Here is a 13,957-nt window from a genome sequence, read left to right as displayed (position 1 = left end):
CAACATTGCACCCAGTGAGTCAAAACGTCACACATTCTCGAGAAATGATGGTTTCTCAGATGGAGAAGATGGAGAACCACACCCTACTTTTTTGGGGGGTCAGGCTCAAAACTTACCAATCGCCCCTTGTACCTATTTGCAATCAGCAAATGGCCATTAGTGCAGATGGTTATTTAAACAACCCAACGTCACGGTTCTGGCACAACCCTAACGCTAACAGGAAGTGATGTTCATCTTTATCTCGTGACAGTAACGTTATTTGATGCTTCACAGTGTTGAGATACAGGGTCCTATCAATGGCCACTTCATAGTCCCAACCAGTCCCAGCAGAAGACTGCCCCTCCCTGAGCCTGGTTCTGCTGGAGGTTTCTTCCTGTTAAAAGGGAGTTTTTCCTTCCCACTGTCGCCAAGTGCTTGCTCACAGGGGGTCGTTTTGACCGTTGGGGTTTTTCCGTAATTATTGTATGGCCTTGCCTTACAATATAAAGTGCCTTGGGGCAACTGTTTGTTGTGATTTGGCGCTATATGAATAAAATTGATTTGATTTGATAGTTTCAAACACGTCCATCATTTGTCGCTATGTGCTAACTGGTCGCTGTCGTGTCTTCAGCTAACATTGTCGGAACCATGTGTGAGGTTTGGCTTTGGTTTAACTTTAGAGCGCATATATGTCCATCAACCAACACAAGAAGGGTCTGTGTTTACATTCATACCTATCAATCCTTTGTGACATCATAAGGTTAACAAAAATCACAAGATGTTGAATAAGCTCCAATAAGATATAAGCATTATGGTTTTAAATCCCTCACGTGGCCCTTTGACCACGTCAACTTCTGCCCCTTCTATCTGTAAACGGAGGTAACGTTTAAAAATAAAATAAATGCAAAAAAAGGTAAAACTCTTTATCTCACGCTATCACGTCTCCTTAATATTTAATGCATACAACAGATCAACATAGACTTTTTTAAACTTTGAAAAACGCCTTATTTTCTAATTAAAAAGTTGATGTAATTTTATTTTGAAACTCAGCGTCGTTATGCTCGTCTTCACTGCAGCTAACTTCGCTAACTCGGTGACGTGTCTGAGACATCCGGTAAGAACGAGTCTTCAGAGCGTTTCTGTTTCAGGACGAACGAGTCTGAGTGTACTTTGTTCGCTATACCTGGTACTAGCTTATCAGCTTAGCTAGCTAGCTGGAAACATATCGACGGGAGGCGGGGCGTCAGCGTGATTGACAGGGAGTGTGTCATGAGAAAAAAGCCGTTTGCCTTTGTGTGAAAATGTCTAAAGTCCAAATCTTGAGAGCGCTGGTGACGCAGAGACTAAACGCAGCTGCTGAGGAGATATTTGGGCTGTTTGAAAGAACATTTGCAGAATATGAGGCGGAACTGTGTCGTTCAAAGGAGGAAAACCACCAACAGCGACATCTACTGGGCACTATGGTTCGAACAGCAGGTTTGTTTATTTTACATCACACTTTTAATATTTATTATATGTTAATTATTCTTCTATAAATAATAATTATTTGAAAAGTAAAAACAATTCTTCTGACTTGCCTCCCATAATGCACTGCACACCATAGCAACCAGCACGAAGGGTAAAACAAACGGAGTGGCTGTACCATGGAAATAGAGAATGGAATGAACGTCACGTGACTAGCGGTGTGCCGCACGACGGCCATTACTAAGGGTGGAGAGAGCAGCTTGAGCCAGTTAAACAGAAGTGAAATGAGGAGAAAAAATGCAGCCAGTGCTTCACCATCAACTGCACCAACTACAAAAACAAATTCTCCAATACTGAAATGAACTGTACAATAGCCTTAATGTAATTATGTAAAACAAATGTCTATTTTAAAGTCGTTATGTCGCAATTTAATATTGATATACAGACTATAACTCAAGGCCTAAGTTCTTTTCATTAAGCTGCGTTCACATACATACAAATATGGAAACAAAAATATTTAAATACATTTATGTCTATATATATATACTTGCAGTTGTTTAATATGATATGTACATGATCACAGGCAGCATTTAAATTTTAACAGTGTGGTTGGAGGGGATGGAGGAGGTACTTTTTATGGCTTTATAGCTACTTGTAATAAAATGTTAGTAAAAATCATATATATGTTGTTGTCATTAAAAGATTAGCAATAATATTACAGTGGAAAAAGCAGCAAGGTAAATGAGCACAATGGCAAGGCATACTTCAGATTTATATTTTAGTACATAAGGATTTTTTATCCAGGCATGTATGGGTTCCTTAGAGCTTTTAATCAGCATGAATACAACTTACAAGGCTTCATTTATAAAAATCCATCGAGAATTATGATGACAGGAAAAAAAAAACATCACAGTAAATGAACAGAATGGCATATTTTCCCCAAATATCCACACTTTACATAAAACATTTTTTTTTCTACCCAGACATGTATGGGTTCATTAGAAAGAGCAGTTAAAGGGCTTTAAAACAAGCCTACTTTTATTAAAATCTGTTAACAAATAGCGACAATAGACAGAGAAAAACAGCACAGTTTGTCATAATTTCCCCAAATTTCTGCATTTTACATAAGTTTTTTTTTTTTCATCCACACATGTATAGGTTCATTGGAAAGAGCTTTCAAATGGCTTTCAAACAAGCCTACATGTATTAAAATCCGTTAAGAAAATTGCGACGCTAGTGCAAAAAAAGCGGTCAGTTTATTATTGATGATCTGCACATCTCCAGCTTTAGTAATGGCGCCTTCCTGTCCTGAGTGACGCCAATAGATTGAGGCGCGCATGTCCATTCCAGTCTATATTTCCACGGGCTGTACGCCTACGCGAGCATATACGCCCAACCACAACCAACCAATGAGCGCACGTGTAAGTTCACTTCCAGTTTCAATGCGGGGGGGATTTTTTCTCACCGGAGGGGCTGTGATCTAAGCAGTGAAAGGTAATCTCAAAATGCCGCAATATGTGCCCAAGGGGTGCTTTATAAAGGGAGAAAAGCACGGGCCTAAGACAGACCCCTGTGGAACCCCAAATTTCATGTTACTAAGGTTAGAGGTAGTGTTACTGTACAAAACACAGTGAGAACGACTGGTCAAGTATGACGTCAGCCATGCAAGGGCCCTCCCAGTAATCCCAAAATGATTTTCCAGCCTATCAAGTAGAATATGATGATCCACTGTATCAAATGCAGCACTGAGATCTAACAGCAACAGAACTGTAGTGGTTCTCTGCTCTCCTTTATACGGCATCCTCCTGCAGTGATTGGCTGGGACCAGACAACTGAAAATCGCAGAGATCAGTTACTATAGCCTGCCACACAAACATTTATTTAGAGCAATATTACTTCTGAGGTGACCATATGGAACATTTTCTAATCCATATGTGTGCCAGCACTCAACAAATCATATAAATAATTTGATATTTTATTTAAAAAAAGTTGAATTATATCAGTTGAATGATCGTGTTACTGTGGGGTGTTTGAAAATTTATTTTATTATTTTCATGTTTTAATGTCTGTGTTTAATATTTCTGTAGATGTGCAGCGTTTATTGGGGAATAAAGAAGAGGTCACCTCTGAGTGGCAGCCGTGGTGCATCAGTCTGGACCAGGAGGATCCAGAACCATCACACATGAAAGAGGAACAGAAAGAATTCTGGAGCAGTCAGGGGGGAGGGGGAGATGATCCCTCCAAGGTTCCACACTCTCCTGTTCCTGTGAAGACCGAAAATGACAAAGAGACTCTGCAGTCATCAGAGCACAGCACAGAACTAGAACCAGCCAGACACTCAGATCCACATGATTACTTTCAGCCAGATACTGATGACCAAACCTTAAACTCTGTAGAACTCGAGACTGGTAGAAGGACTGATGTTTGGAAGGACACCTCAGGTCCTCAGTTTGTTAGAAAATGTCTGAAAAATAACGAAGTCCCTGTAAGTGATAGAAGATATAACACAGGAGAAAAACCACTGAGTTGCTCCCACTGTGGTAAAAGATTTGCTTACCAGAACAGTTTAAGGAAACACATGTCAAGTCATACAGAAGAGAAACCATTTAGCTGCTCCCAGTGTGGCAAAAGATTTTCCTACCACAACAATCTGACGCATCACATGATAACTCACAAAGAAGAGAAAACATTTAGCTGCTCTGAGTGTGGCAAGCGATTCGCTTATCAGAACAACCTGAAGAAACATATTGTCACCCATGGGGGACAGAACACGTTTAGCTGTTCCTCATGTGGTATGACGTTTGGTAAACGGACCCTCCTAAAGTCACACATGATCGTTCATACGGCAGAGAAAAAGTTTAGCTGCTCTCAGTGTCACACAAGATTCAGACACAAGTACAATCTCAATAGTCACATGAAAATTCACACAGGAGAGAAACCGTTCAGCTGCCCTACATGTGGTAAAAGGTTTGGCCGTAGGAGCAATCTAAAGGCTCATATGAGATGTCACAATAAACCTTACAGCTGTTCTGTTTGCAATCAAGGTTTCAAAAAAGAAAATGATTGGAGAAGACATATCGTGGTCCACACAGGACAAACTGGTTTTTAATACCGTGTTTGAGGGAAAAGACTATCATAACTCTTGAATGTACTGAGTTTTCAGATCAGGATGTCATGTCTGTGATCAAAAACTTTTTTTGAACACCTTTAAGTCCACAGCTATTTTTAACCATTTGATTATGTCCAGATTGGAGATCTGGTTCTACTGATCTACGGATCAGGCGCACAACAGAGAGGAAAAAAATGTTTGTCTTTGTGGTCAGAGGCATTTTACTAAAACAAAGCAACACAGGATACATTTATTACTTTTTTAAATGCTAAAATGTCTCCTTTGATATTAATTTGACATATACTGTTTTAAAAAAATACGAGCATAGACTGAAAAGTTCTAAGGCTCACTATAATGCAGTTAATGCATTACTCCTTCATGGGGAGCCTTAGAACTTTTCAGCCTAACCTCATATGTCCATGTTTGCAAATGTGGTGAGTATTGGAGGGGTGTGTGTGTGTGTGTGTGTGTGTGTGTGTGTGTGTGTGTGTGTGTGGTGTGTGTGTGTGTGTGTGTGTGTGTGTGTGTGTGTGTGTGTGTGTGTGTGTGTGTGTGTGTGTGTGTGATCTGAATGTATTTAGTTCAAAATTTGAAACTGGAGCAAAAGTGTTTAAGCTCAGCTGGGAAGTACAGAATAATAAGAATTATTATTATTATTTTTAAATGGCTTCAGTCAGAATTCTGAAATAAAAACAAAAAAAAAAATCATGTTTATGAATCATAAATATTAGATCAATGAGATCAAGACAAAATTGAGTCTTGGAAATTTTGATTTGAAAATGAAAGTAAAGCAAAAGACTACTTATTTTTCACTGCAAAGGCTCCCACAGAGATGAGGGTTAAGAATGTAGCCAACATTTATTTATCTGCTGTACCGCAGTCACGCTTCATTTAAGCAATGTACAGGTTTGTGTGTTTTTCTTGTAATTTTAAATTTGTAGTAAAGGCGGCATTTGTATTAGTGAACTAGCAGCATCATGAATCTTGATATTCGTATCGTGAATCCTGTATTGAACTTAAAAAAAATTATAAAAAAGTCAACTGCACAGATGAAAAACTGACCTCTTGCAGAACAATAAGAAATAATTTATAAAATATACAAATAGGAAACATACCATTAAGGATTACAATTTATAATTCACAATAATTACTTTCTGCATCTCCTGGCATCCGTCCGTCTGCAGGAGACAATGGTGTAGTATCCAGTTTTTTATTTGTTTTTGCTTTTTTGTTTTTATACACTTTTTCAGTTCAGTTTCAAATTATTTCATTTATATAGTGCCAAATCACAACAAAGCTGGCTCAATGTGTGTCACACAAGTAAGGTCTAACCTTACCAGCCCTTTGAGCAAGCACACAGGCAACAGTGGCAAGGAAAAACTCCCTCTGATGATTTGAAGAAGAAACCTCAAGCAGACCAGACTCAAAGGGGTGACCCTCTGCTTGGGCCATGCTACCAACACAGTTGACAATATAACTATACAGGAAATTTTTGTGTTTTGTTCCCATCTGCACAAATGCAGGTGCAGATCCAGTCAAATGCGCGAGTGACAATCTCTGCTGCATTTGTTGCACGTGTACTGTGATGCCTGGTGAGGCTGCCGCGGTGGGAATTTGTGGGAACAGTGATGCAATTATGTATCATAACTGTTACATCCCTAGTGGCCATTAACCAGGACTGAATTAAACCATGAGCCTTTAAAGTGAAGGACAGTGGACGGGCTCGGACTGTCAGACTGAATGACACAAACACTGAACAGGCATGATGTCATCATCAAACCACGAACACTAAGAGAAATGACACGCTTCTTTTTTCAAAAGCAACATTTTTCTGCATCATTGTGATTAAATTGTTATTTTGCTGATGTCTCACCTCAGTAAACAGAGTTTAACAGACAGATCTCTCACACAGCTCAGTCAGAGCACAGGCAGCGCTCTGCAGCACTCTCCTCACTTTGGCCATGTGGTGCGATTCTCTGACGACAATCCAGTGCACATGTGCTTCAGTGTTGAGGGCCCCAACAATTTGATAACGCCAAGGGGATGCCCACATTTTACCTGGCTGTGTCTGATAAATGGCTACTTTGGAGAGATGGACTGGTTGTCTCTCTGGATGGTTGCCATCCAAGGCCATTCTGCAATGTGGGGGATGCTTTGAAGTGTATCAACTGCACATGCTCCCAGACCAGATTTTATGTCTTCAAAAACACTGCAATTAAAGATTTCTGTTTTTCATCATTACCTAGTCAGCCATATACCTTGTTTTGCTGTTACCCATAATGCTATGTGGTGTTTGTTATGGTGCATACACATGAAATCAGTGGAACAGCTCAGGTTTTAGCACCAATCTATTCAGATGTTTATATGTTCCCTGAGAAGTTGCTAACATTTGCAGTGTGTCGCTGGCTGTACGCGAGACTTTGGCGGTTGTATGATTGTCATATTTGTGAAAGATGCTATTATATAATATTTGTTACGAGCAACCACAAATCGGAACTGCTTCACTGATTTTGTAAGTATTTATTCATTTTCACATTGCAATTTGGGTAATGAAACTGGATAAGTGGTCAGAGTGCTGCTGCATTGCACCCACTTCGCCAGCAGATGGCCGCAGTGCTATGAACAAATCTTAGTCCGACACATTGATTCCTCAAGGTTCAAAACTTTAAAAAGCTTCATTTGCTCGTCATTGAATAACACAACTTTTATTGAAACACGCATTTTCCAGACACAATGGATTTGACTGTTAGTTTCTTCTCGATGTCACATGAACTTTCTAAAGGAAAGAGCAAGATTGCTAAGAAAAGATAACAGGCGCCATCTTTTAGGAATGTTTCTGTGTAGGCTCTCAGTTGTCCAGGTGGTTTCCATAGTAGAGAAGCTTGAATCTTCGACTGGACTGGGTTGCTTGACGCGAGGACGTTTCGCTTCAAATCGCAGAAGCTTCCTCAGCTAAAATTCTTGCTCTGAGAGGCAGACTAGCCTATAGCAGTCTGCCTCTCGGTAGGAGGGGTTTGGTTAGGTTTAAAACTCCAGCTTTTGTGACTTCTCGATTATTCTTCTCTACAAGAGTCAAGACAGAAGTCAGACCACCAGAGCAAGAATTTTAGCTGAGGAAGCTTCTGCGATTTGAAGTGAAACGTCCTCGCGTCAAGCAACCCAGTCCAGTCGAAGATTCAAGCTTCTCCACTATCTTTTAGGAAAGTTACCCACAGTAGAGTTCAGTCAGTGTTATTTTAATACTTTCAAAATAAAAGAATATTAGTGAAACCTTTATTGATTTGTGCAGAACAGAGTATGTGAAATGTTTCTACTATTAAGTAGAATGACAAATGCAATAAGCTTTGGAATAGTGTGATATAAAACGAACATTTTGCAGTCGTTTTAGCATGGTTATTTTATTCTGAAGTATTTCCGTTCACTGACAGTTGATGTGTTTGCAGTTTAACAGTAAGTGAAAAAAATACAAGAAAACTTCAGTGTAGAATTTTACAAACACCGAGAAATGGAATATGGTCACCGTAAACTGCTGAAAGTGCTTTTAAAATCTGAAGTGACGCAGCAGACATCAGGTTCGTTTTTATGCTTTTTTTTTGTTTTTTTTGGTTGTTGACGGAAACGTTTTTACTCTGCTGCTAAAGTTGCTAGGCTAACGTCAGCTTCGTTTTGAGACGGAGAATTTTCTATGCATCATTAATCGTAGATTCTTCTTCTCAAAGTAATTTTAGTAGTAGTTTTTCTTTCACTTCTGTAACTTGTGAACATGGAAGAAGACTGCATGATGCTTGTGCTTGGGACTCCGACGAGGGCGGTCACATCTCCACTCTCCCTTATCTCTGTTCTCTGCTTTAACCGTCAAGTCCCTACTTCTCCAGACTGTGACTTCCTCAAATTGTATTGGATACTGGATCTATTGGACTACTGTTGGATTAACCATGGAATTGATCAGCTGGTCTCTGAATGCTATTGACACCATTTTTTCTACAAAAAGGTCAGGACCGGGGGATCCTACCTGCCCAGATGGAACGTATCCTGCAGGCTATGTTCTCGACCCCTGGAGTTCCTGGCGTGTGGCATGCTTGGCGCCTTTCTCCGTTGCGGATGTCGAGGATTTATTCGTTTGTGGTCTTATGGTAGCAGGGCTGGTACTTTTTGGTTTATGTGCTGCCCTGATCTACCGGAAAATTGCCAAGACGGCGGCATCAAGACCCACGGCCCCTTGATTGTCCGTCATGATTAACGAGGTTGGCAAGGCAGTGCATTCTCAGAGTGCGATGACTCTTGAACTCAGATGCAAATTGGATGACATCTTGGAGCAGATGCGTGCCTTGCAGATGAAGCTGAAGATTTCAGAGGCCGGTGAATATTCTTAATTCATAATTGGAATTTGGTTGTTCAAGTGGAACTGTTAAAAGTGTTTTTCACTGCTCAAACCATAACACTACAGGCTTATCAAGCCTGAAGGACAAATTGCCTGACTGTTTTCCCTCGAGAGGAATTTGTTCAGCCTGGGGATCATTTGGCTTTTCTTATCTCAACTCACAAAGACAATAAACTGCTTTTCACAGGACTGAAGCATGCTCCATTCCCTCCCCCCACCCCCCTCCTATCCCCCATCAACACTCCCCACTCCGGCGTCTGCTTACATCACTCCTTCCCCCTTCTGCGAGGCGGTGCAGTTTTAGCTGCAGCCCCCGTTCCTCCCCCCAAGCCGACGGCAGCGCATCTCAGGGTTGCTGCGTGGCCTTCACCCACTTGTCTCAATTCGGATAACGGACTTCTTCAAACTTAGTGCACATAAACAATGTCAAATGTGTATGTGCTGTCCTTAATTCTGATGTGTGCCATTATTATGGTAAACAAGTAATAATTGTGGACTAAACTGCTGTCTGAGGTAACTGGAATGTAAACATAATTTCTCCACTGTGAGATCAATAAAGTATATCTCATCATTGTTGCGTGATTGTCTGGCAACAGCGGCGCCATTTCATTGTGGGTGAATGTGTGCGTTCCACACATGCTTTCACATGGTCAGGAATTTAGCAAATTTCAACAGAAATGGAGAGTTTTCACTTGTAAAATGAGTATCATGATCACGTTACTGTTGTTTTCTCATAGTAAGAGAGATTGTATTTGTTAGTGAATTTCTGCGGCAAGTGGGTTTCAAATATGCTCCAGACAGGATTACAGTTTGTAGATTTACTAAAAACACCAAGTCACAACATTTTATCACAGTTTGAATTTGGCAGGTGTCTTCTCTCAAGGTTGTGAAAATCTAATTTATAATTGTATTAAAAGTTTCAGTCATAGGAGGTCAGTTTTTTACTGTGTGTGTCTGTATGTGTGTGTTTTAGTGTGTTCTACAGATGTGCAGCGGGTGTTTGTGGCTAATCAGGGCTCTTACCCTGAGCAGCAGAAGTGGAGTCCCGATGTAGAAGAGGGGGATCCAGATTCCCCATGCATTAAAGAGGAACGACAGGAGGATATCACAAAGATGCCATTCCCCTCTGTCCATGTGAAGAGTGAAGATGAAGAAAAACCTCAGTCGTCAGAGCTTCATCCAGACTGGAACAGAGAGGCAGAGCAACGGACTGAAAATATGAAAACAGAACATGATGGACCGGGCAGAGATGGACCACACCCAGGTAGAAACCTCCATCCAAATCCTGATAAGTCTTCTGAGAGTGATAACATTGATGATGACGACTGGAAGGCAATCGGCAAACAGTCAGGTTTTAGTTCTCTGGAAAACAGCAGCGCTCATATAGATGACATGAGGTGTTACACTGGAGATAAACTGTTTAGCTGCTCCGAGTGTGAGAAGAGATTTGGCTACAAACACCACCTGAAGGACCACATGAGAATCCATATACAGAGCCAACACCAGTCTCATCCAGCGGAAAAATAACGATCTTCTATGACAAAGAGATCCCAGCAGGAAGACACATAGAAGGAGGTGCAATCAAACCTGATATTGTCATCTGGAACAAGCAAGAGAAAACAGCCAAAATCATTGATGTGACAGTCCCCAATGATTACGGCCTGAATCGAGCTGAAAGGGGAAAGATCTCAAAATACCAAGACCTGAAAAATGACCTAAGAACAACATGGTCATTGAAAGACATCAATATCATTCCAGTTGTGGTAGGAGCAACAGGCCTGATGAAGAAGAACCTGAAGAAATACCTTGAGGCAATCCCCGGTCACCCAAGTGCACATGAGGTGCAGTTGTCTGCGATTAAGGGAACGATCACCATCTTGAAGAGAGCCCTCGGATACAATGCCAGATCTGGTTAAGATAACTATAGAACCTAGGATGCAACTTTATACCCCAGGTTTGGGGCCCATTGCATTCTACTAAAAAGACATCAAAGATAAATGAAAAAACAAAAGACAAAAAAAGAAGAGAAGAGAAACCATTTGGTTGTGCCACATGTGCTAAATTGTTTTTCCACAAGGGGACTCTGAAAAAGCATATGAGAATTCACAAAAATTCTAAACTGCCTTGGAAGTTCAACTTCATTCGAGTTAGTTATGACAAAATTTCAGGCATGGAAAACAGAGAGGCGGGGCCTCTCACCAGCAGCTCAACTCTATATATTAAAACAAAAGAATCTGATGGAAAAGACTGGGAAGAACTGGATTCAGATATTTCTTTAGAACAAACATCTGGCAGCATCACAAAGAAGCCATTTAGCTGCTCTCAGTGCAATAAAAGATTTGTCCATAAGTGGAATCTGAAGCAGCATGTGAGAGTACATAGAGGAGAGAAACCATTTAGTTGCCCTACTTGTGGTAAAAGATTTGTTTGGAAGTTTCACTTCGGGCGAGGCTAAAGCTAGTTAGCTGGAGACGCTGGAAACTCTTCTCTGAACAGATCAAATTTCACTCTGTGATCCTCAAATATGTTTTTTGAAGAGCTCCAGAAGCACAAAGGTAAACCGGAAGAAGAAGAAAAGGTGAAGTTAGCGTGAAAAGGTGGAAGAGCAGAGAAGGTTGTTGAAACAGCGGCTAACTGCTGCTAATGCTGAGATATTTGAGTTGGTAGAAACAAACAGATCGCAGAGCAGCAAGAAGAAACGAGTAGATTTAAAGAAGAGAAGAAACTAGTCAACGTGCTGGAAGCTGTTTTCAAGCCTGAAGTTCTCTGATCCAGAGCAGGTTTTCTACAAACATATCTAAAGCCCAACAGCTGAGGGACAGTCTGAAACAACTGCCAACAGCTGCTGATGAAGTATTTGAGTTGTTAGCAGGATTGATTGCAAACTTTGAAGAAGAAATTCATCGTTTAAAAGACGAGAACAAAGGACGGAAAGTTCTGGAAGCTGCTTTTAATCCTCGAGTTCGCTTGTACAAAGCAGACATGCAGCCATTGTTGGTGATTAAAGAAGAAACTCTCCCTGAACACCAGGAATGGAATCTGAGTGTTGACCAGGAGGACATTAAAGAGGAAGAGAAGCTGTGGATAAGTCAGCAGGGAGAGCAGGTTCAGCAGCTGGAGGAGGCAGATCTCACCAAGTTTGGTTTCACTGCTGTCCCTGTGAAGAGTGAAAATGATGATGAAAAACCAGAGTCATCACAGCTTCATCAAAGCCGAAGTGATGAGAGCACAGAGACTGAGCCTGTAGCCAGCAGCTCATCTGTACACAGAACACTGACAGCAGAAGCTGATGGAGAGGACGATGGAGGACCACAACCAGCCAGCAACTCGGGTCCAAACAGTCATTTACAACCAGATACCAGTGGCAGGAGTTCAGACAGTTCTGGAACTGAACAGAAGAACACTCAGCTGGATAATCCAGCAGATCAGCATAGTTCTCATCCTGGACTCCAGCAACAACAACATCAATGGACCAGAAGAAACAGACGAAACTACGCCACAGTTAATTGGACCATTGATGAGAAAAAAAGATCTTTCACTGCTTCACTTACTCAAGGCATGAGAAGTGGGGCAGAAAGAAAAAGATAGTATTTGAGGAACGCATAAAAGAAGCGGATTTACCACCACAAAAGAAAGAAGCCACCACAACCGCAAAACTGGAATCGATCGCCTCACAAATCGCAAAATACCTGGCGGCAGAAGAAATAAAAAAAATAAAGGAAGAAGCCCAAAAGGAAGTGATAAAAGATTATCAGTTGATGGATAAAGGGAAGCAACTCCAGTTTAAAAGGAGTCACTGCCCAAATAAGAAAGACATCACATGTAAGAATCTCACAACCCAAAAATCAAACTTTATCAAACAAAAACATTTCTCGGATAATGAAATAAAAACGATGCAACAGGAGGTTGAGCAAATGATAAGAGATGGCATTTGCCCTCTGACGCAACCCATTACACCACCAAAAAATGATTACCCTCAAAAAAAGTATATCCCCGAAAAAAACAAACCATCCACTGCCACCCGAAAAAACAAACCATTCACTGCCTCCACAAAAAAATAACCATTCACTGCCCCCTAAAAAAACGAACAACTCACTGCCTCCTGAAAAAACAAACCATTCACTGCCTCCTGAAAAAACAAACCATTCACTGCCTCCCGAAAAAACAAACCATTCACTCCCTCCCGAAAAAACAAACCATTCACTCCCTCCCAAAAAAACTAACCATTCACTGCCCCCTAAAAAAACTAACAACTCACTGCCTCCCGAAAAAACAAACCATTCACTACCCCCTAAAAAAACGAACTCACTGCACCCCGAAAAAACGAACCATTTACTGCCCCCCGAAAAAATGAACAACTCATTGCCCCCCGAAAAAACTAACCATTCACTGCACCCTAAAAAAACGAACAACTCACTGCCTCCCGAAAAAACAAACCATTCACTGCCCCCTAAAAAAACAAACAACTCACTGCTTCCCGAAAAAACAAACCATTCACTGCCCCCTAAAAAAACGAACAACTCACTGCACCCCGAAAAAACGAACCATTTACTGCCCCCCGAAAAAATGAACAACTCATTGCCCCCCGAAAAAACGAGCAACATGCTACTCCCAGAAAAAATGAACAATTCACCAGCTCATCTACAAAATAATATACAGGTGCACACAGACCCAGAACAGCAGGAACTAGAAGAGGAATTGGCAAATAAGATTGAAGAAACAAAAAAAATGGACATGAAAGAGCGCCTAAAGCTGACTAAACTAAAGGAGAATACAAAATTTAAAAATATCCTGCAAAAAGTTAACATAGGACTGACCAAACGGCTCCCAAAAGGAGCCACATTGACAGAGTTAAACTCCGTAAATTATGGAGCGGCATGGTACATACAAAGTAAATTAGCCCCACAAGATTTGGAGAGAAACAGAACCACAAATAAGAAAAGAATACCATGCCACGATGGAAAAAGAAATTACAACAAAAAATCAGCCGCCTAAGAGCAGAGATCTCCCAAATGGCCACATTT

The 13,957-nt window shown here is 40.9% G+C and overlaps 2 protein-coding genes across 2 annotated transcripts; both read left to right on the top strand.

Annotated features, from left to right (window-relative positions):
- The first annotated feature begins 1,086 nt into the window (after positions 1–1,086).
- LOC117525109 (gastrula zinc finger protein XlCGF57.1-like) lies at positions 1,087–5,059 on the top strand. The gene is made up of 2 exons (XM_034186949.1): positions 1,087–1,455; positions 3,531–5,059. Exons 1-2 carry the CDS (start codon positions 1,281–1,283, stop codon positions 4,550–4,552), a joined length of 1,197 nt encoding a protein of 398 aa, XP_034042840.1. The 5' UTR covers positions 1,087–1,280; the 3' UTR covers positions 4,553–5,059.
- Positions 5,060–7,698: 2,639 nt separating this feature from the next.
- Positions 7,699–12,311, top strand: LOC117525319 (zinc finger and BTB domain-containing protein 24-like; the record flags this gene model as incomplete). The annotated part of the gene is made up of 3 exons (XM_034187145.1): positions 7,699–8,124; positions 9,907–10,438; positions 11,696–12,311. Coding segments are annotated over exons 1-3 (1,215 nt in total), but the record flags the coding sequence as incomplete, so codon positions are not given.
- Positions 12,312–13,957: the final 1,646 nt, after the last annotated feature.

This window comes from Thalassophryne amazonica, chromosome 14, assembly GCF_902500255.1.
Source record: "Thalassophryne amazonica chromosome 14, fThaAma1.1, whole genome shotgun sequence".
Taxonomy (NCBI): domain Eukaryota; kingdom Metazoa; phylum Chordata; class Actinopteri; order Batrachoidiformes; family Batrachoididae; genus Thalassophryne; species Thalassophryne amazonica.
This window is presented reverse-complemented; position numbering and strand designations above follow the sequence as displayed.